The sequence below is a fragment of the Sebastes umbrosus genome, chromosome 24 (genome assembly GCF_015220745.1).
Source record: "Sebastes umbrosus isolate fSebUmb1 chromosome 24, fSebUmb1.pri, whole genome shotgun sequence".
NCBI lineage: Eukaryota > Metazoa > Chordata > Actinopteri > Perciformes > Sebastidae > Sebastes > Sebastes umbrosus.
Genome location: NC_051292.1, coordinates 9,314,148 through 9,334,526, shown reverse-complemented (window position 1 = coordinate 9,334,526; position 20,379 = coordinate 9,314,148). Strand labels below are relative to the sequence as shown.

The window sequence follows — 20,379 nt, the reverse complement described above, 5'->3', positions numbered from 1 at the left end:
CGTTATTAGGAGCAGATGGGTCGACGCTGGTGTGTTGTGGGAGTTTGCGCGGAGGTTTGGGTCACGTCTATGATCCAAATTTATCATGTGAATAAACTGTGTAAGCTGTATATCCAGTATTAGGGCCACATTGAGGGAAAAAATAATCGGAGACTTTGAGAATAAAGTCATAATATTACAAGAAAAAAGTCGTAAATTTAATGAGAATAAAGTCATACTATTTCAAGAAAGAAAAGTTGTAATATTACGAGAATAAAGTCATAACTTTACGAGAAAAAAATCATAATATTACGAGAATAAAGTCATAACTTTACGAGAAAAAAATCATAATATTACGAGAATAAAGTCATAACTTTACGAGAAAAAAATCGTAATATTACGAGAATAAAGTCATAACTTGCACATCAATTATTATAATATTTTAAAATTATAAAAATGATAATATTACGACTTTTTTCTCGTAATATTATGACATTATTCTCGAAATCTCAGATTTATTTATTTTTTCCTCAATGTGGCCCTAATACTTCGTCGTAGATATATGACCATGGCTTCATTTTCTTATTTAACTCACATTAAGCATATTATATTTCATATCGCTTTGTTAACTTTCCCTGCAAAGCCTGAAGATCTCCTGTGAGACGAAGCTCATCAGTTGGAAACGAAAACACAACAAAAAAGTAATGGATTCATCCCCACACTTTACTCTGCTGGCCGGCTGTTAGTGGCAACACATTAGAGCCTCCTACTGGTCTTTCGGCGTGACAACCATTATCATTAAAGGCACTAAGGGCAACAAACGCGGCGTGATACACAATTGATCCGCTTAAAGGAACTTCCTGTGGAAACGAGCGCGGCGGCGCCCCAGCTGGAGAAATGGCAGACATGAAAGGGCCGGCCACAGCTGGCGACGGCTTCTGACATTACCCCAGCGTTAATGTCACGTCCTTTATGCCTGTCATTAACCACCTAATGAGACTCTTATCGCTGCCGGCCCACCGGGAAGGTAAGGCGAGGGAAAGCAACCCCTCTTCCTCAAACCTCCATCTCCTCTCCTCTTTATTCTGTCTCTTCTTTTTTGCCTTTTTATTCCAGTTTAACCTTTGAGTCCACTTAAGTCTTGGGACCGGGCGTTAAAATAAACCTATGGGCGCTGGAGCACACGCTCTCCCATGTGTGCGGGCCCAACTAAACACACATAAACACACGGCCTACTCCATTAAGATTCTCCCCAGCTCCTGAGCACTCTACGCTTTCAAAGGTCAGGCCTTGTCACAGTGTAAATGCGCTGACCTTTCCAGGGTGTGACAGGAGTGTCGGGGGCAATGGGAATGGGAGCGACTTCGTGTGGGTGCGTATGTTTACGTGAGGGAATGTGCGCGAACGTATGTGACCTGCCTACCTCACCCCGAGCCCTGCCCTTGGTGATGTCACGGAGCTGCGCGAGGAGGCCTACTGTACATGCGCAGCAGAGTTGGGGGGGGGGGGCCTTGTAATGCAGGAAGAGTCCCTCTGCAGCGGAGTGTTGTCTTACATAATGTGTCTGCTTGCTGCAGGTGATGATGCAAGTCATCATCATGCACGGGATGAGACGCCAACACTTAGAACCGGACCCAGGGGAGCTGCTGGCATAGATAATGGAGGTGCGCACTCCCACGTACGCCCGCAGCTGCACATGCATACACATATGCTCGTAAAAAAAACACTCGCGCACACACATGCCTATTTTTTCACCACACACGTACACACAGGGTGGAAAGAGCTCTCTGCTAAAAGACATTGCTCCCTCCAAAAGAATCTGACTCAGCGATATGTCGGAGAAGAGAAAAAAAAAAAATCTTCAATTATGTAGAAAGCTTTTCTGTAAATCTCCGCTTGGCAGTCACACACACACACACACACACACACACACACACACACACACACTGATGAATGGATGCGCACACACACACACATATTCACACACCCCAAAAGAACATGATGGGAAAGACAAGTAGCCATTGTTTGATATGCTGGTGGGTGGGGTTAAGTGCTCAGATCAACGTTCATACACACACACACACACACACACACACACACATACACACACACTGAAGCGGTCCTAAAGGATGGGATGCTTTCACAGTGATGTATATGAACCGCCAAAATAAGTATAGGACCCAACTGTGAAAAATCATTTTATAGTTGAGCTCCGCCATATTTACTGATGTTACGAAGGAAACCAGGAGACACCTAGAGATTTACATTACAGGTGTGTATGTGCAGCTACAATTCAGTGTGCTCCTAAGACTGAAATGATCCTCCTGGAAAAAGGCAGAGATGATATTTTGCATTTTTTTTTTTTTTTTTACAGATCAGTCTCTAAAATTTCCATCCTGAGCTCATACATTTTTCATTTTTTGGAGCGCATATACTAGAAAAAACTATCACTGTAGAGTCTGTGTGTGTGTGTGTGTGTGTGAGTGAGATAGTAGTGCATCAACAGGGGTAAACAGAAGGAGTCAGGAGCAACGGCAGTGAGCATGGAAAAGAGGTGCTAGTGATGAGTAACGGAGGAGGAGGAGGAGGAGGGGAGGCAAAAAAAGAAAAAAGAACAAAAACATTTATGGACCCACGCACTGGGCCTCAGGGTGGGAAAAGAACGAACTGCAACCATGTGTAGGAACGGAGAGACCTTATTTTGATTCACTGTGGTAGCTGCTGCTATTATACACTAAGATTTGGGGCTAAAAAAATACATCCATTTGCTAAACCATATCAATGAGAAGGAATTGAAAAAGAGCGCTCAACTGAAGACGGAACAGAAAGAATAGTTTGAGTGAAAAGGGAAGTGAATGATTTACAGGATGTCACCCAGTAATTCTCTATTCCCGCTGAGTTTTGGAGGCCTGTGAACAATGTGTGACCCTCAACAGTTGCGACACGTTTTCACCTAAAACCCCTCCGTACCATCTGATAAAAATCACCCCTCTTTCATTTTGGCGTTTCTGTTCATTCGTTGTTGTCGTGCCCTTCGCACAAGTCACTTGTCAATGAAAAAGGGTGAATGCAAAACATACCAGATAACATATGTGTTTAGAGCAGCAAATGGACTGCATGTGAATTAAAGCACACTCGTATTGCACCCTTCACTTCAGAGCAGACCTACTCTGTGCGTCTTTGACTGTATGTCCGCACAAGTACTGCAGTAAAATTAGAGGTTTGTGAGTCTTGTTTCTCTGAAACACAACTGCTTTTGCCCACAGGTGCCGCCAAAATCAACACAAAATGAAAGTTTGTTATAGTAACTTTCGTCTCTATTTCAACTAGAGAGCAGTGCACTTCATCAAACACACACGCTGACACACACAAGTCACCTCAGTGAAGGCTAACTTGCATTTATGGTGGTGTGATTACAGTACAGTGGTGTGTGTGTGAATGTTGGGAGTCTGCAGAGTGTGTATGTAAGTGTTGAGCATGTTGTGCTATACAGCCCGGTCGTCCTGTTCAGGCACAGAGGGAGTGGTAAATAGTGAGAGTCCATATGTGTGCCGGTGTTCTGCACTGCTACCTCACATCTGGATAACAGACCACGCTGGAGAGTGAACAAACCAAATGCTCTCTTTCTCTCTGGGGACGCATTCCTTCAAACCGAACCCTGTCCACTCCCTGCTGATGAACACTTGTTGTAGCTAACTAATATCTTCCAGGTGAAACAATCTCAAAAAATCACAACCAAGCTTTCCACTATGTGTCTCTTCTCCTCTCAAGCCTCTAATGCCTCTCATGCATATCTAATGTGAGGATCACTTTTTCTGGTGGAGCCGCTTTCCTCAAGGTCCATTCAGTTCTGGTTAGATCAGTTCATTACAGCGCGGGGTGGGGGGGGAAATAATTCAGCCTGGAATAGAGCACTGCAGGCAGCAAATTATCATACATAAAAATGCTTCCCTGTCATTTTACGCAACAGCAGAGTGTCCTACCTGGAAGGTCACAGCCCAGTATCTCCACTCTCATCCCGATTCCTGCTGGAGACCACCTCTCTGGATACAGCCGGATGTACTGGGACACGATCTCCTCAAAGTGGCGCAGCTCTGGGGTGTCGTAGTGTGTGTTACCCTCAAAGATCTGTCCAAAAACACACAAATATATAAATCTTGACGTCTGTACGGGGGAGGTTATTTGCAATTTCTCCCCGTCTATCTCCCGCCCTCACATACCTTGGGCAGGCTGGTCTTTCTATCCATGATGAAATTCCACTCCTTCCCGTTCAGGCTGTGCGCCACTTTGTACTTTCTGACGAACGCCCGGTTGTCTGTGGTCGCCCCGCTTCCTGCGTCGCCTCCCCTCGCTCCCTGGGTGATCACGCCGCGCACCGTCTTGGGCAGGCCGAGGTCCACCTGCAGAGATTAGATTCAGATAAATGCATTGTAGTGAATTTGCACTTTACACAAAACAACACATGGTTGTGTTTTATTGCAGCTGTGCTTCTTGTTTTGTAGCTCGCTCGCCTCTGGCGGCTGGAACGACGCCTGAACAAATGACACCACAAGCAGGCTGGCTTTCGTCTTGCATATTTAGCACTAAACCTACGACGGAGTATTAGGGGCCACATGGAGGTGGGAAAAAAAATCTGAGATTTCGAGAATAAAGTCATAAAATTACGAGAAGAAAGTCGTAATTTGATGAGAATAAAGTCATAGTATTTCAAGAAAAAAAAAGTCAGAACTTTATGAGCAAAAAGTTGTTTCCTCCTCCACAAAAGAGGCAATTTTGTGGTTCTTTCTTCGGAATAAACGCAGTTTCTTGCACAATCTTTTCAAGGTCCTGATACTAATGATAATGTGGTGCTGATATGTTAAAAGATAACTTCACAAGATGCTCCACGTTCCTCCTTTTCACATGCTGCTCTATTTCCCCACTAAAATAACACGTAAAATTACTACTTTATAATATTACGACTTTATTCTCATAATACTACGACTTTTTTCTCGTAAACCTATGACTTTATTCTCATAATACGACTTTTTTCTCGTAAACTTATGACTTTAATCTCGTAATATTACGACTTTATTCTCGAAATCTCTGATTTATTTTTTTCCCCTTAATGTGGTCCTAATACTCCGTCGTACTAAACCTGACCCAATGGCACATAATATAAAATGCACTATAGGTACCAGTAGATGCATGTATTTCGGTATTTATTTTAACATTAATATCATATTTTATTGTTGGTGATGTCATCTGGAAACATGCAGTCGAAGTGTAGAATAAATGCAAATCTTGTACCTGGAGCCACTCCTCTCCAGCGAGGGGCTGTGCGGGTGCGGGAAACCAGCCGGAGCGACTAGCCACCAAGCGGGCGGTGCTGGGGTTCCACACCATATCCCTGCTGGAGGAGGCGGAGATCTGTGCGTCGGGCAGCAGGCCGGACAGCAGGCCCTGCAGGTCCGAACACGGAGCATCTGGAGAGGACATAGACACAACTTTAACCTTCACCTCAGGTGGGGGCTGATGGAGAAGTTTCCACGGCGACCTAACATTCACTCACGCTGTTACACACATTCCCACCTGGGAGCTGTTAAGCCTCACCACAGGATTGCACTACTGGCCACTGAGCATTAAGAGCGTAGACTGGGAGAGACTGGAGGAGAAGAGATGTGCAGCGCAGCACTACTGCTTCATGTTCAATTAGACCGCCATTAGTGGGATAAAAGCATCCCTGCTTTGCATTCGTGTACTTCACATCTCACACAAACATTTTAAATATTGCATCTTTATATTCTCTACAATAGCATCACTGTGCATTTTATGTATATTTACAGACGGTGAGGGGTGGAAAGTTCCACGTACATGCAAAAGCACTTGGAAATGAAGCTCATTCAGATACGGATGAGCGGGTAGCGTTGGAAGTAACTTGCCGAGGGAGTGTGTGAGAGGGAGAAATGAGGATTAAGGGGATAAGAGAGGTATAATACGAGGAGTTGGGAGGCAGGGAAGTAGAGAGCGGAAAGAGTGGAGGAAAAAAAAAGCGAGAGAAATAGAGTTGGAGAGGATGAAGGCTTGGGGAAGCTGGGAGGAGAGGAAGATGAGACTCCTAGAGAGACAAACAGTGGGAGAGGGAAGGACGGAGGGAGGAGGAGGAGAGAGCTTGAGGAAGAGGAAGAGAGAGACGGGGAGATGTTAGTTGTGCTGACGGTTTAAGAGAACACAGATCAAAGTTTCATGCTGTTATGTCACTGCAAAAGCAGGAGATGTAAATAATGAATAAAAGGCGCAGGAAGTGTATATACGTGTGTGTTTGTGTCGGTGGGTGGTGTCTGTGTACATCCCAAAGCGTGTGCGTGCTTTTGAGGTCATCCGCTATATTTAGAACCTGTGTGTGTGTGTGTGTGTACCTGTACTGTAAGAGCTAATAGTTATTTCAATAGCAGCTGTTGAGGCTGAAGCGAATCACAGTTTCTGATGTACGAGTGAACGGGGGAGCCATGAATGATTGATCGAAACTCATTTCTCAATATAGACGAGCTCGCGGAGCAAAGAGGACGCTTCAAAAACGGATCTAAAGCCATGAGAGGGGGGGAAAGAGGCGTCGCCGGGGAGATGGAGACAGAGAGCGAGCGCCGAGAAGAAGAAGCGTCAAGAGAGAGGGAAATGACACTGGAAGGAAGAATAGAGTAAAAGTTTCCTTTAATTAGCCCGAGGCTCGCTATGTTTAAAAGATAGCAGGGAGGAGTGTGGGAAAAAAGTCTAAACACACATGTGATGTGTGAGTGAGTGAGTGTGTGTGTTCCTGGTTTTTACAGTTATTTTTTGCAGATGTTTCTTTTTTTAAGCAAATTTATATTTGGCGTTTCTTTTCATCATGGCAGGACAACAGAAAAGGAAGGCTTCAGAGTAGGATATTGCTGGTTTGAATCCCTAAATCTCTCATCAGCTCTGTTGGAATCGCCTTTGAACAAGAAGCCGAGTCCAAAAGTGCAGCAGGAAACGAACTTTAAGAATGATTCTGGCAGAGTCGACCTTCTTTAGGGCAAAGTAAAAGTTAGAAAACACACCTGTGATCTGGCATCCGTAGATCTCGAAGCGCAGGGCGATGCCGTTCCTCCAGGTCTGTGGTCGGATGCGCACGAACCGGGCCAGGACTGGCTGCGGGACTCGGTTCAGAACCACCTCAGCTGGGTCTGTGTTGGCGTGGAAAATCTGGGGAAATAAACAGAAGAGGTTACTGTCTGAAGGAGATGCCAGTATCTTATCTCTCTCTTTCTCACACCCACCCACCCACGGTGCACGGTTTCGCTTGGCTACACGCAAAACACAGTGGCAGGCCGGACAAAGCGGAGACAACCCAAACACGGATCCGGTGTCACCGGCACAGCTGTCGATGTGTTTTGGGGTCAAAGGTTCGACGCTAGGAGGCTGGGAAAGCCCAAGGATGGATGAGGGGTTCTCACACACACACACACTGTGCTCACTCAAACGTCCTCCGTAGAAAGCGGTGGGAGACATGACCTGACACGAGAGAAACATGATTGGCCGTCAGACGAAAGGAAGCGCGTCCAGGTGGGCAGGATGCGAGTGAAATTAACTTCCCATAACATTCACTTCTTCTCCGCGAACACTCCCTTTCCTTCCATTTGCGCTCAAGCGGCGGGGTGCGGCAGTAAGGGGTCGGAGGGCAAATGGAACCAGGGTGGTCATGTTACTTCCTGTTGTGGGTCGGGGAAAGCTTCCCATGATGCTCGAGGGCGTTGGATGCACATTCAATGACAGACAAGAGTCTTCCTTTATTTGTGTCACATCCATCCATCCATTTAAATGTATTCTTCAAAACCGTACTGTTGATACGTCTGCACACATCCTCTCACACCCACATCGCCTTTCTTCCTCTTGTTGGTGGCTACAAACTGAAACCGCACACAGGAAACCACAGGATCCCACATACATATACATCCTCCACACTCAGCGGAGGAAGTGTCTTTTAACGGACTGTGTTAAGTGTCATTCACTCTATCTGTCTGTGGTCGACCGGGCCTGGCTGATAGGAGACCCACTCGCAAAAACCACACTCACTAGCGTCACGGCCACTGTGCACAACGGAAAGATGGAAAGACAACTGCTACAAGCAGCTGAATTAAAGATTAAAAGGCATCATTTCTTTCAAAAAAAAAGATCCCTACATGATTTCTCTTTTACTCAGGATGATCAAACCAGAGCTCCCTTAGCCTAAAAATCTGATTCCCTCTTGTTTTCATAATGCTGTTTTTCATTATAAGTGATAAAAAATATGCCATATTTGGTGTAAAGTGACCTATTTGTAAAATTCCCTGTCTGGCGCATGCTTCAAGAAAAAAAAAAAAAAATGATCCAGAAATTCCATAAGCAGTGGGAATATGAGAGACTTCAAAATCCTACTCGAGGGGTTTTATTTGATTTTGGGCATGGCCTGATTTAATCAAGTGGAGCTGACAGTGGTAATACAAAGCAGCGGGAGTGTTTGAACAGATAAGCGGGTCTATATCTCGGCTGTATCTGCCGTTGGATTGAGGATAGACAGCCGTTGTGTTTACCTAAGAGGCCAAACAGTGGATGTGGGCTCTTATGGGGGTTATGTAAACACCCACGCATGCTCACACACAAAGACGAGCGTATGATGGAGGGGGGGGGGGTTCGCCTTTCGCGTTCAAGCGAACCCATCTCTACCGCTCCCAGATATTCTGTCTGCGAAACAAAGAGCAGCATGGAAGGACAGGAAAAACAAGAAGATGACTGCAGGGAGGACGAGTCCTCGGAAGAATAGTTAAAAACAGATGAGGAGGCGGGTGAGAGGGAGAGAGGTTGAATGGAGGGCAGCAGATAGAACTGAATGAGGAATGTGGAAGAGGAGGCAGGGAGTGGTGGCGAGCGAACAACGAACAAATTCATCACTGAAACAGGAAATGCGCCGTCGAAGTATTTATCTCCTAATAAGGCTCAATCCAATGGAATTTCCTCCATTTTGATATGAATGAATCATTATTTAAAGTTCATAATCTGGCAAACACCATCATTCAATCAGAATCAGATATACTTATTGGGAAATTGGGGCGTTAAAGTTGCTCTAAAACATAAAGAAATGTAAGAAAATACAAATAAAGGACATAATGCTACAATATATAACACAATACTGTATATGTAGAGAAATATAAGTAAACTAGAAGTGCACTCGGAGAGCGCAGACCTCCGCCAAGGCAAAACAAGATGTAAACATGGCATGATGAGGTGCGCAAAAAGTTTCAAAAATGTAAAGTTCTGGAAAAGTCTGTAAAATATTCGTCCACTACAACTTCCCAGAAATGTCTTAGGAGATGCCCGTCATGACTAAGAGGCCATTAGTCGGGTGCATTACAATATTTGCCAGCTGCTCTGCTTTCTTTTCATCTTTGGATAAAAGCAGAGAATCTGGCCAACAACAAAAAGAACAATGTGTTCAATACGAATCGGCTCTCTGGAGGCTTTTAACATTTTTTCCTTTGGATGTGAGAGAACAAAGTTAGACAGAAGACTTCTTCTGTCTCCTCCACTTCCTCCCGTCTATTGTCGGGGGGTACCTGTGAGGTCGCTCATGTGACCCCTAACTCATCACTTCCAAGGTTAAAGGTCAACTGCCTGAGGAAGCAGATGGTTGCTCATTAACCAATTTCATAGATAACGTGGTTACTTTTTGACTAACTAGGAATGTGGCGTGAATTGGAAATGGATATTGTAGATGAGCACAGCTGCCAGTCTGCTGTCTGGACCTGCCTCTCTAATCTGCCTGACGACCGACGTGTTTTTTTTGTATATGCGAGCCGTCACGTGACGCGCAGGCGAGGTGGGCTGAATAATTAACGTTGTCATGTTGTGTCTCCTAGTGCGGAGAGTCATGAAAATATAACGAAGCCCCGCACACACACACAGCAGCATGGGGCAGCCAGACTAGTTTGTGTGGACATTGGCGGGACACAGGCACCATGGGTATTTAACTATTGATGACCTCTCTGGAGAACGAGGTCACCGTGGAAGTAGTAAACACCCTCTGAGTACAAAAGAAGCTCAAAAACAGAGTAAATTTCACTGGAGTCTGGTTAGAGCGAAGAGAATTTGTTCTCTGGAAAACAAGGTGTGGATAGATGTATACAATCACAGCTTGATTCATTCACCATCTCGCTCTGTTTCTGTGCTTTTTGGCACATGTCTGCTTCCTCTGCCAGTGTTTTCCTTCAAGCTGATGGCACCGCGGGGAGACGCGGCGAGCTCTGCACAAGACATTACTCGTTTCCCGGACGCTTTTTCATCCCAGCGTCGCTCCCTCGGTCCCAGTCTCTTTTCTCTGTCCATTACACTCGTCTTCTTGCTCTAGTTATTCCCCCCTCCCCACCACCCCTCTCTCTCCTCCAGACGTTCTCACCCTCCCTCGTCCTCGCTATGAAGATGTTGACAGTAGGAACTGGTTCCAGCTGGCCGCTCTCCTTTACTGCCTCTAAGAGGAGCTAGCGGTGTGTGTGTGTGTGAGGTTGAAGCAGTGATCCTTAGAAATTGTCCGGTGTCAAAGTGTGTGTGAGCACATGCAGTATGATGTTTGTTTAACGTATTAGCTTGAAGAACGAGTGAGTAAAAAAAGTGTCTGTATGAGGGTGTGTGACAGTGTGATGGAGGAGCGGGCTGAAACGCTGCGTGGGCGTTTTTCGCTCTCTCTCTCCCAGGTTACTTTGTGTGTGTGTTGGACAGATTTAGCACAGCCTCACAATGCTTTTCAGTAACACAATGCTTGGTTAGCGCTGGGGCTGATGGGATTTTCCTCAGTGTGTGTGCCTTTAATGTTAACAAAAAAATCATCGTATGTGTGTGTGTGTGTGTGTGTATCTATGTGTTGCCTCAATTCCTCAGTGTGCCAGCGTCTCATCAAGTAATGAGGTGCATATGTGAGTAGTGTGATTTAGAAATTAACAAGTCACATGGGTGTCAAAGTGAAAATGTGTTGGCGTGCAGAAAGTGAGTGAAAAACACACACACACATGTGCACAAAGCCGGTGTGACTGAGGTGATTGCAATCTGCAGCGCTGGTGTTTTTCTCTTCCGACAGCACTTTCATTTCTTTAAAAAAAAAAAAAAGCGCCATTCCCGCAATCCTTTTTTTAGCTCCTCTCTTTCTGTCAAATAATCCTTATTGGCATTAAATCCTCCGGTCTTTGTTAACAAATAAGAACACCAATCTTGACAATAAATGGTGACGCGCTCTTGCTACCCCCCCGGAATAACAAACACAGCGAGGCAAAGAGCTGCCAAGCCGATCCTTTTTATATCATGGCTGATTCATATCTGATGCACGGACACACGCGCGCTCCCAATTCCAAAGCCACATTAGCTTCCAGCTCACTGTTAAATGACAATTAGAAGAACCAAATCCCTGTCATTATAGGACCCCCTGACGAGAATTCAGTTTCACCCACTTAAGGGCTCTTTTGGGAGCTTAGGACGGGCTAACTGGGAGTTTGTACGACAAGACCGGTGGATTAGCAGTCACGGAAGATTCAACCGCAAAAACCCGCGGGGACCCGGAGGAAGAACCTGGCTGAGTACAGTGGACAAAAGTGAGGCAAATCATGGGCTGCAAATTGTGTGCGATCAGTCTAAAGTGGTATTCCTGAGCCATCCGTCACTGTCCGCAGCAAATACAAAGAGATCCGACGTAATCTGAGATCTCTGTATTACACATCAGAGAATGTGAACGCTCAATAAATCCTTTAAGTGTAATTCGAGAGCCCTATCACGCATGGAGTCATCTTTTCTTCATGATCATCACAAACAGATGGTATATTTAATCATATCTACATTTCATATAAATAATGTTTTGGAGGAATATTAAACTCTTCGCTTGGCTGATACTGACTCCAATGTGTCTGCTATCTTTTATTGATCTTTCATTTATTCCTGCGTGTATGCTGAGCACATAACCAAATTTCCAAAGCAACCACTCATACCCGTCCTAAATGCATGTTGATGCATCAGTCTGAGAGTTTTTGCTCAGACGGATTAGTGGACTCAGATTACACGGAACAGACAGACATCATATACATACGCAGCGCACTGATCTCCAGACGGAGGGATCAGCCAGAGGTTATTTAAAAGGGGGGGTCCGCGGATGTTGTATGTGTGTGTATGTGGGACGAGTGCGGGGTAGGGGGTTCTAATAAATTGCACAGATGTTGACTTTTTAAGTCAAATCCACGTTTCGCTCAATAATCTCCCGTTTCAAATACCCCCCGTCGATCGCACCCAAACCAATCACTGGCGTAGCACAGAAGGGGGCCCCCCGGTCTGTGTGGGTGTGTGATTGTGGATTAACCCTTCATACATATTCCCCCTCCACTCTCTATTTTTCTGCTTGAAATCCACAGTGACCTTAACCCAGATGTGAGGGACGGAGTTCAAATCCCCTGGAGACGGGCTTACTGCAACAACAACCTGCACTGTATACATTCATACACAAGCACCCCGCTGCTCTCATCACTGCCTAATTCAGTTTAAAGTGGTGCATAGGGCTCATAACTCAAAACTATCTTGCATGTATCCTGAGATTAGAGACTCTACATTCCAGACACTGTAAATACTTGATTGCTAAGTGCAGCTTGACTACATCACACACTATTCACTCATTCATTGCAAGTCCTTGGCGTGACAGTGAGCTTTCAGCGTGATTCGCTGGCAGTGACTGGGGAGTCTTGTTGTTGATATACATAGATTATATATTATTTATTTGTTGGCATGAGTGCCAGCTGCTATTAATGTATACTCATACCTGTCATTCCTCTTTAGTTACCGAATAGCGCTGCACTTTTGATTTAAAACACCCCGCTGCTATGAAACTCTTAAAACTTGCTCAGTCCGTCCACACCTGGTCTGACTCCACAACCGTGTGTGTTTATGAGTGTGTGTGTGTGCACGTTGGTGTGAGAGAGAGATGATGAATAGCCAGCCCAGATAAGGGCACATAGAGGACTCCATTGTTCTTGTTTGTCAGCTTGCCCTCCTCTCTCTATCTCTATCTCTTCCTCCCTCCCGTCCCCTCTTTCTCTACCTCATGACTGGGGTCATGACTGAGGTTCATAAACAGTCCTACGACTCCTTCAGGAATGTTCCATGTAGTGATACGGCTCTCGGACGCCGCACACACAACAGCCTCTGTTGTTGGCAGTGTAAAGGTTAGAGAAAGAGAGGAGCTTGTAAGTACAAGTTCACGTCCTTCTACTAGTTCCTACCTTGTGGTTCTTGCCGTGCCGGTAGACCATCCAGTCCTCCCCGTTGGTGCTGACCTCCAGCTTGAATGTGGTGACGTAGTAGGACTTCTGCGTCTCCTTGGAAACGGCCCCCTGTGTGGCGATGCCCGTCAGAACCTTCAGGAAGTGGAGGTCGACCTGGAAAAAAAAGGGAGCGAAGAAGAAATTTAAAATAGATTAGAATAAAACAGAGTAATAGAGCGGCTGTAGGGATTTATTGCGCTGATGTAGATAACAGCTGCTGCGTCTGTCTATCTGTCACACAGACAGCAGGAGATGGACGCCGACTGTGGCCTACTGCTGCGGTAGCTTAGGTGCTGTGTGTGTGTGTGTGTCGTTGCATTGTCGTGTGTAAAGGGGAGGAAGGCTGGAGGCAAAGATCAATGGCGTGGTGTTCGGATGCATTCCCGAAGAGCGCCTTCATCAATCACGCCGCGTTCCCGCCCGCTCTTGTGTGTGTCCACGTATGCGTGCACGCGCGCGGGCCGCCGTGTGTTTGAGACAGGAAAGATTGAGAGCGCAGAAGCACTTCCTTATCATCACTTCGCAGTTCCTCTATTTCCTTTTCAGCGTGTGTGTGTGTGTGTCCTCACTGTATACGAGATGCTCCTCTAGTATCACTGAGACACTCTGCATTTATTGTCCTCAGCGAGTGAAAGTAACGCTCAGATCTGTGTGGTCTTTATGGTCACATCACGTTTAAAACCGCACCTGTATGAACTCCTTGTTGCTGTCCTCTGAAGGCGTCCAGGCGTTGTCGTCGTTGTTGAGGCGGGCCTGCCGCGGCAACCAGCGGTTGTCGTAGAAGGTCGTCGAGGCGGTGATCTGATCGTCGCTGATCTTCCCCGACTCCATGCCGAGCGCCATGCTGCAGTGGAACGCTGGCGGGGGGGAGAAAGAGAGGGGAGGATGGAGAAAGCAGAGCGTTAATATTTGTTGACGTGGCTCTACAGTGAAGACGGAAAATAAGCTGTAAGGAAAAAAAAAAAAAGAGGAAGGAAGGGAAGTTGAATAGAATGGATGACAGATGCAAGAACATTTTTTAAAGAGACTGACAGGGAAGATCTAAGCAGCACATTATAGAGCTCGGAGATGGAGACGGAAAGGTAAATCCAGACAGAGAAAGGGCAAAGGGAGACAGAAAGCGGCCCAACAGGTGAGCGGAGGCAAATTGAGGTGAAGTTAATTTATATTCTAAAAGAAGATTTTCTGAGAAACCATGCTCTCTCAGGAGAGAGCAAAACAGACTGAGAGGGGTGAGGGAGATTTAAATAGCATTAAAGTAGGCAGAGCTGAAAAGATCGAGAGGGTAAGAGGAGTGAAAGATGTAGAAAGAAAGATGAGTGTCAGCAGAGAAGAGGCGGTTGAAAGAGAGGAAATACAGGTGGTGATAAAAAAAAAAAAAAAGCAGGTAAACAAACCGACACAGCACACACACTCGCTAAAAGTTATCTCGCACTCACAGTCGCTGACTTCTTTGTGCGTCATGTTGTAGCGGGCGGAGAAGCCGTCTTTGGCCACGGCCATGTCGGTGTGGAAGGAGAGGGACAGCAGGCCGGAGGACGACTGGATCTCTGGGGGGATCTTTGTCCCGCAGTACCGGCCGATCAGAGGAGACACTGCAAACACACACACACACATGAATCACACTGATGTAAACATGTTTTATGTTGTTTTTTTGGTCTAGTTCCATTTTTAAATCGTTTTCAGGGTGATAAAACGCCAAAACTGGAAAAGTTTGTGCTTTTATTTTGAAAAACTGAGTAGTATGTATTTGCATTTGCTGTCCTTTCAAAGTAAAATAGGAAAATGAGCCCAGCACTGCAAAGACAGGTTTCCAGTGGCCACGCTGCTTCAGTAAGTGTTGTCTAATGAGTCGCAGCATGCTTCCTCCCATCATTCCTCTCCTGTCCATCCCTCCATCTGCCATGTGTGTCTCAGCCAGGGCCCAGCAGGGGGACTGGAATCCCTGCCTTAACGCAAGCTGCACTGGGATCAGCTGCACACACACATACACACACACAGCAGCGAGGATTACAACAGTCTCAAGGGGAGCTCCTTCACCAGACGCCAAATTCTTCGCCCGTCCGTCTTGTCCCCCCTTTCATGCCCGAGGACTCGGCTCACTGGAACTGGGTTACACTTTAATTTCCTCCTAATTCTCAACTTTGAATGGTATAAATTGTTTTCAGCCATCAAAGCTCCCCAAATTCAAGGCTATAATTGGAATTTTAAATCCACTTGGATCCCTTTTTAGCAACTGAAAATAGAATAATTAGAGCAAATCCTCAGCTCTGTGCTTCATATTTCAAAAAAAAAAAGAATTGGGAAAAGAAGAGGAGAGGTGGGAATAAACCGCTCACCGCTGCTAATGCGCTTTTCATCAGCTCTACAGCAACTAACATCACCCTATGGCGGTCACTATCAAAGCCCTTGATATTATCCTCAAATGTTTTTTCCTCGCCACTTCCTGATCTCGGCCACTTTCGCAGCGCTCGCCACCTCCTATTGGATACAAAACAGATACGCATCGCGGGCCATCACTCTCGCTCGCCCGGGGGAGGAAGGAAGCGCTAGGTGATAAGGAGGGAGGACAGGGAGGATAGGAAGGGGGTGATGAAGGGTGTTATTATGGAGAGGGAAGAGGGGCATGGGAAAGGGCTGCTCCTTAGGGGTGTCGAGGCACTTTCGGCTCCCTGTGTGAAATAATGTTTCCTCTATGTAATGTGGAGGAATGCACGGTGAGGCTGCATACATCAAAGAGGGCGACGGCTGCTCAGGAAATTGGAGACCGGTATGCAAATTTTCTGTGTGGGAATGTGGGGGATTGCGTGAGTCTGTGTGGGTTCTGAATGTGGATATGATGTGTGTGTTTCCAGGCACCTTAATAATGTGTGTTTTGAGTCGGTATGTGTGCCCTCACCTTGTGGCAGCCCGTCCCACACGTCCAGCCAGTCGTACTTGCAGTCGCCCTCTCCCACCAGCAGGGGGTCGTTCTCCAGGTCAAAGGTCAGGAACGTGAGCGTGATGTCCATGTGCGGCGGGGCGATGATCATGTAGGAGCACTCCAGGTTGTGCGGGTACTTATCCGGGAAGCCCGGGGACTCGATCATGCCGGAGGAGCTGGTGAAGTTGCGGAAGCAGAATTCCGACCCTGTCGCCGAGGATAAGAGGATAGTTAGAGAGGAATAAGCAATCGGTCGTATTAGGAGGAGACGCAGGCGGCGAGCGATCGATCACGCTCGGAGATCTCATCTGACTTGCAGAGGGTGTTTCGGAGAGTCGTTCATCACTGACAGCGCGCCGGAATATACAGTAGCTGTGGCGCACAAATACACAGTTTATGATCACTGATGGAGGAGAAAATACACAGCGAGTGAGTATCTAACGTAGCAGCGCGCCATATGAGCGGGTTAATAGCTCCGCCACCATATTTGACACACTCAAAAACAATAAAGACGTGATTCAGAAAATAAGTTATATTATGTCTGATGGCTTTATTGCGACCCCATCCTTATACGTTACATAACTCAACGATACATGCGAGGCTAAAGCGGGTAGTAGACTGACCCCTGCTCTATATTCAAAACATTCTCTAACACTCTCTCACACACACACACACACTCTCCACAAACGTTGTGTAATGGCTCTAAGTGGGCCCTTTGCGGCGGCTCCTCATTACCCATGCAGATTTATGCGCCCGGGGCGGCTCACCTTGAGCTGCAGCAGCTGTGTGGCTCAGATCATCTACCCATCAGCCACTGCTCCACGGCCCCGCTAGGGAGCCTGAGTCACGGCCGAGTGTTTATGGACCGGCACATCAATGAGGGTGGGAGAGAGAGAGCTGACGGTCCAGCACACACACACAGTCTCATTCACAAACCCTGTCCATTTGCTTTCTATCTTTACATGTCGGCTATAAACAGTCTGTCTTGCTGTGTCTCTATTTTTACGCTTGCCAGGAAGGCGAGTATCTCCGTGCGGTAATGTTGCTAAGAGACAGCATTTTCATTAGCTCTCCGTCTAACTGCACATGTCACAAATGCCAACCGATGCCACTTAAATCACCGCTTCTTCTTGTGGCTATTTATAAAATGCACTCGCAGTCGGACGCTGGTTTTCCCAACTTCTCAATTACATCTAATAGAAGACACATTTCATTACTTTCCCAAGACGCTCGCAACTGGCGAGCGTCTAACTAGCATAAGGAAAAGAGTCTGTTCTGGTTGTATTTTCCCACCGTTCAGGCAGATAGGGAGGGCCAGGTTGAAGAGACTCCGGGGAGAAGCTTTCTGGTGGATTTCAAACCTGGGAGTAGTGTTGTTGCATCCAGCAGCTGAAGTGCCAGGCAGCGTTTGATAAGCAGATACACATTCGGAAAAAGCAGCGTTTAGGGAGCGCAGACATTCCACGAACGGCGTCTGCAGCATTCCTCCAAGGCACCAGTCCTTATTATCAGACAGCCTTGTAAAAGCTGAGGGGTCGGCTGGCTGCTCCGGCCCTCCCCCCTGTCTACACTCGGTTAATGGCAGAGAACTGACCCCAATCAGCACCGTCTGTACAGTATCTCTCTCGCGCCTTGTTTTTCTCTTCTCTAGCAGCTTCCTCTTGTCTGTTTTTTTTTTCTATTTCAATGCCAAACTGTCTCACATGTTTTCGTTGACTCATGTGTGTGCATTAATGCCTCTACAATGTATGTACCAGTCACTCGATCGAACATGTTGACACGAACGTACGCGATCTTCCCACGCATGTTAAAAGCAGCACTCGACCTCTTGTGTTTCGACTCCCACACACACATCAAAACACAACCGTGGATCATCTGCCTTCATGCTGGGAGCCTGGCTGCCTACACACACACATGCACGCAGTCGTGTACTTCTATCTTTGCCAGGACACTCATTGACATAATGCATTCCCTAGCCCCTAACCTAAACCTAATTCTTACCTGGATCTTAATACCAAGTTTGAAGCGTCAAACAGGCCTTTGAAGGTCTGTCCAGAGGTGAGGACCAGCCAAAATGTCCTCACTCTGTACTTCTAAAACTCAAATTGGTCCTCACAAAGATAGCTGTACAAGAACACACACACACACACACACACAGAAAACTAGGCATGTTGAAATATGACGGCAATTTGCAGCAAGCTACCGGCAATATCTCCCGATCCCCTCGACCTCACCTCTCTGTGTGTTTTTGCGTCTACAGTTACTGAACATGAATGCTATGAATCCATTAAAATGCATGTGATTGTAACGTGCTTACAGTAAATGCAGTATGCATGAGCCCATATGCCATGTCTTTTTTTGTTGCGCACGCCTTTTTATTAAGCTCCTCACATGTGTATCTTTTTGCTGCTGGCGTGTTTGTCTCCCTGCGTGAGTGCTGAAGGTGTGTGTGATGGCTTCACAGCGAGCGTGAGACCCAGTAACACACTGGCCTTGTTTCCTTACTGGGTCACGGTGCAGCAGTCTGGAGCCCTGCTGCCGAAAAACTTCAATCTGAGCACAGCTTGACTCCATCGCCTCCAAACACACCACTCTTGTGTGTTTTTACTCACACACACACGGAATAGTCACTTTCGCACACACTCACGCGCAGCCACGTGCCAACGCTGTGTGCGTGCATGTGCTCATATATTTGGGTATGCATGAGTACCTTCTCATTAGTTCACAGTATATGAGCACGCCAAAAACAAGTCCCCGTTACTGCCTCCCCTCCGTCAACCCTCGGCCCGTGTCTTACACACACACACACACGCTCGCACATGCTCGCCTTATGCGCGGCCCCGGTTGGTGTTTGCGTCGCACCGTGAGCTGCCATTTGGCGAGAGCTGTGTGCTGGCAAAGAAGGGGGAGGTCATGGTGTGAGTGCGAGCGTGACGCATGGGGGGCGAGAGGGCGAGTTGCTGGGTAGAAAGCACTCGACTCTCGCACATGAGTGCCTGATGTAGTAGCAGCTCCACATGTTGTGTCAGGGCAACCCCCTCACTCCCTCCCTCCCTCCTCCTCTCCTTCGTTTCCCTGTCTTCTCAGCAGCGACAAGCCGAGTCTGTGTTCATTCACTCTTTTAACTCGTCTGCCGTCGCCTCGCTCGTCCTGTACTCGGCACGCAACTCTCGCTGAGGGCTCACCTCGGCGCGCGGCACATCAAAAAACCGTCTCGCCCCTCCTCCGCTCTCTACCTGCCTGTCTCCGTCTGACATGCATCTGCTGCTCAGACACACGCGGGTCTCTCATGTAACCCTGCCGGAGCGCACTTCCACATTTCATTGAAGAAAAAATCTCTCCCGAGGCATCTGGGGAGGGGTGTGCGTGTGCGTGAATGTGAAGGGGCGTGGGGTTGGGCTGGAAAATCCACAATAACAACAACAACACCGCGAACAAGAAGAAGACCCAGGAAAAGAAAAACAGCGTTGTCGGCGCGCCGCAACTCGACACTTTTATGGACCCAGAGAGACATCAGTCTGGTGCAGCTTTATATAGAAAGGAATGCTCCTCGTAAGTCACGTATCACGCTGATGCCTCTGTTATGTGTTGAGGAATGGAACGCCACCATCAAGTTGTTTTAATCTCGAAAAAAAAGCAAAAAAGCCTCCTGCTGTTTGTGATCAAAGTCATTTGATTTCCTCATTCATTTCATCACTGATCAGTTTTAAACACTCTTTGCGCTCATCCAATTTATTTATTCATGAATTTAATTTACCTTTGCTGGTTAATGACTTGATTTCAGCGTTGGCATGAATAAACACCACATATAGTAACAACCGTTGGCATTCAAATCTATGCGATGGCAGCAGAAACACATACATCGCCAATGTTGTGACTGGCACTTGGTCGGCGGTCCCGCCTAAGGCTGCGTGCGCTCCCCGCCGCGACCCCACAGATGCCACCGCAGCGGTCACGGAGGGGACCCAACGCCCTGGGGTGCTCCCGGCCCCGGCGTCTTAACTCGGGATTGGCTGCGACGTTATCTGCCCCCGCCGCGCTAGTGGTGGGCTTTGGGGGGAACTGGGGAAAAAAAGGGGGCTTGACTGGCAAGTCTTCCCGCTGTAGCCGTGGTAACAGCGTCAGAAGCACGTGACTGTAAGTGAAAGTGTATGA

General features: G+C 47.0%; 1 protein-coding gene across 2 annotated transcripts in view; it reads right to left on the bottom strand.

The window, feature by feature from the left end:
- Positions 1-20,379, bottom strand: part of nrp2a (neuropilin 2a) — a 56,601-nt gene that overhangs the window by 14,091 nt on the left and 22,131 nt on the right. For both annotated transcript variants that reach the window (XM_037761825.1, XM_037761826.1), the window contains exons 4-11: positions 16,201-16,431; positions 14,741-14,896; positions 13,989-14,158; positions 13,260-13,415; positions 7,038-7,182; positions 5,269-5,444; positions 4,200-4,379; positions 3,963-4,107 (exon numbers count right to left, since the gene is read on the bottom strand). In XM_037761825.1, the coding sequence (XP_037617753.1) occupies positions 3,963-4,107; positions 4,200-4,379; positions 5,269-5,444; positions 7,038-7,182; positions 13,260-13,415; positions 13,989-14,158; positions 14,741-14,896; positions 16,201-16,431 (1,359 nt within the window). The remainder of the gene's footprint in view (positions 1-3,962; positions 4,108-4,199; positions 4,380-5,268; positions 5,445-7,037; positions 7,183-13,259; positions 13,416-13,988; positions 14,159-14,740; positions 14,897-16,200; positions 16,432-20,379) is intronic.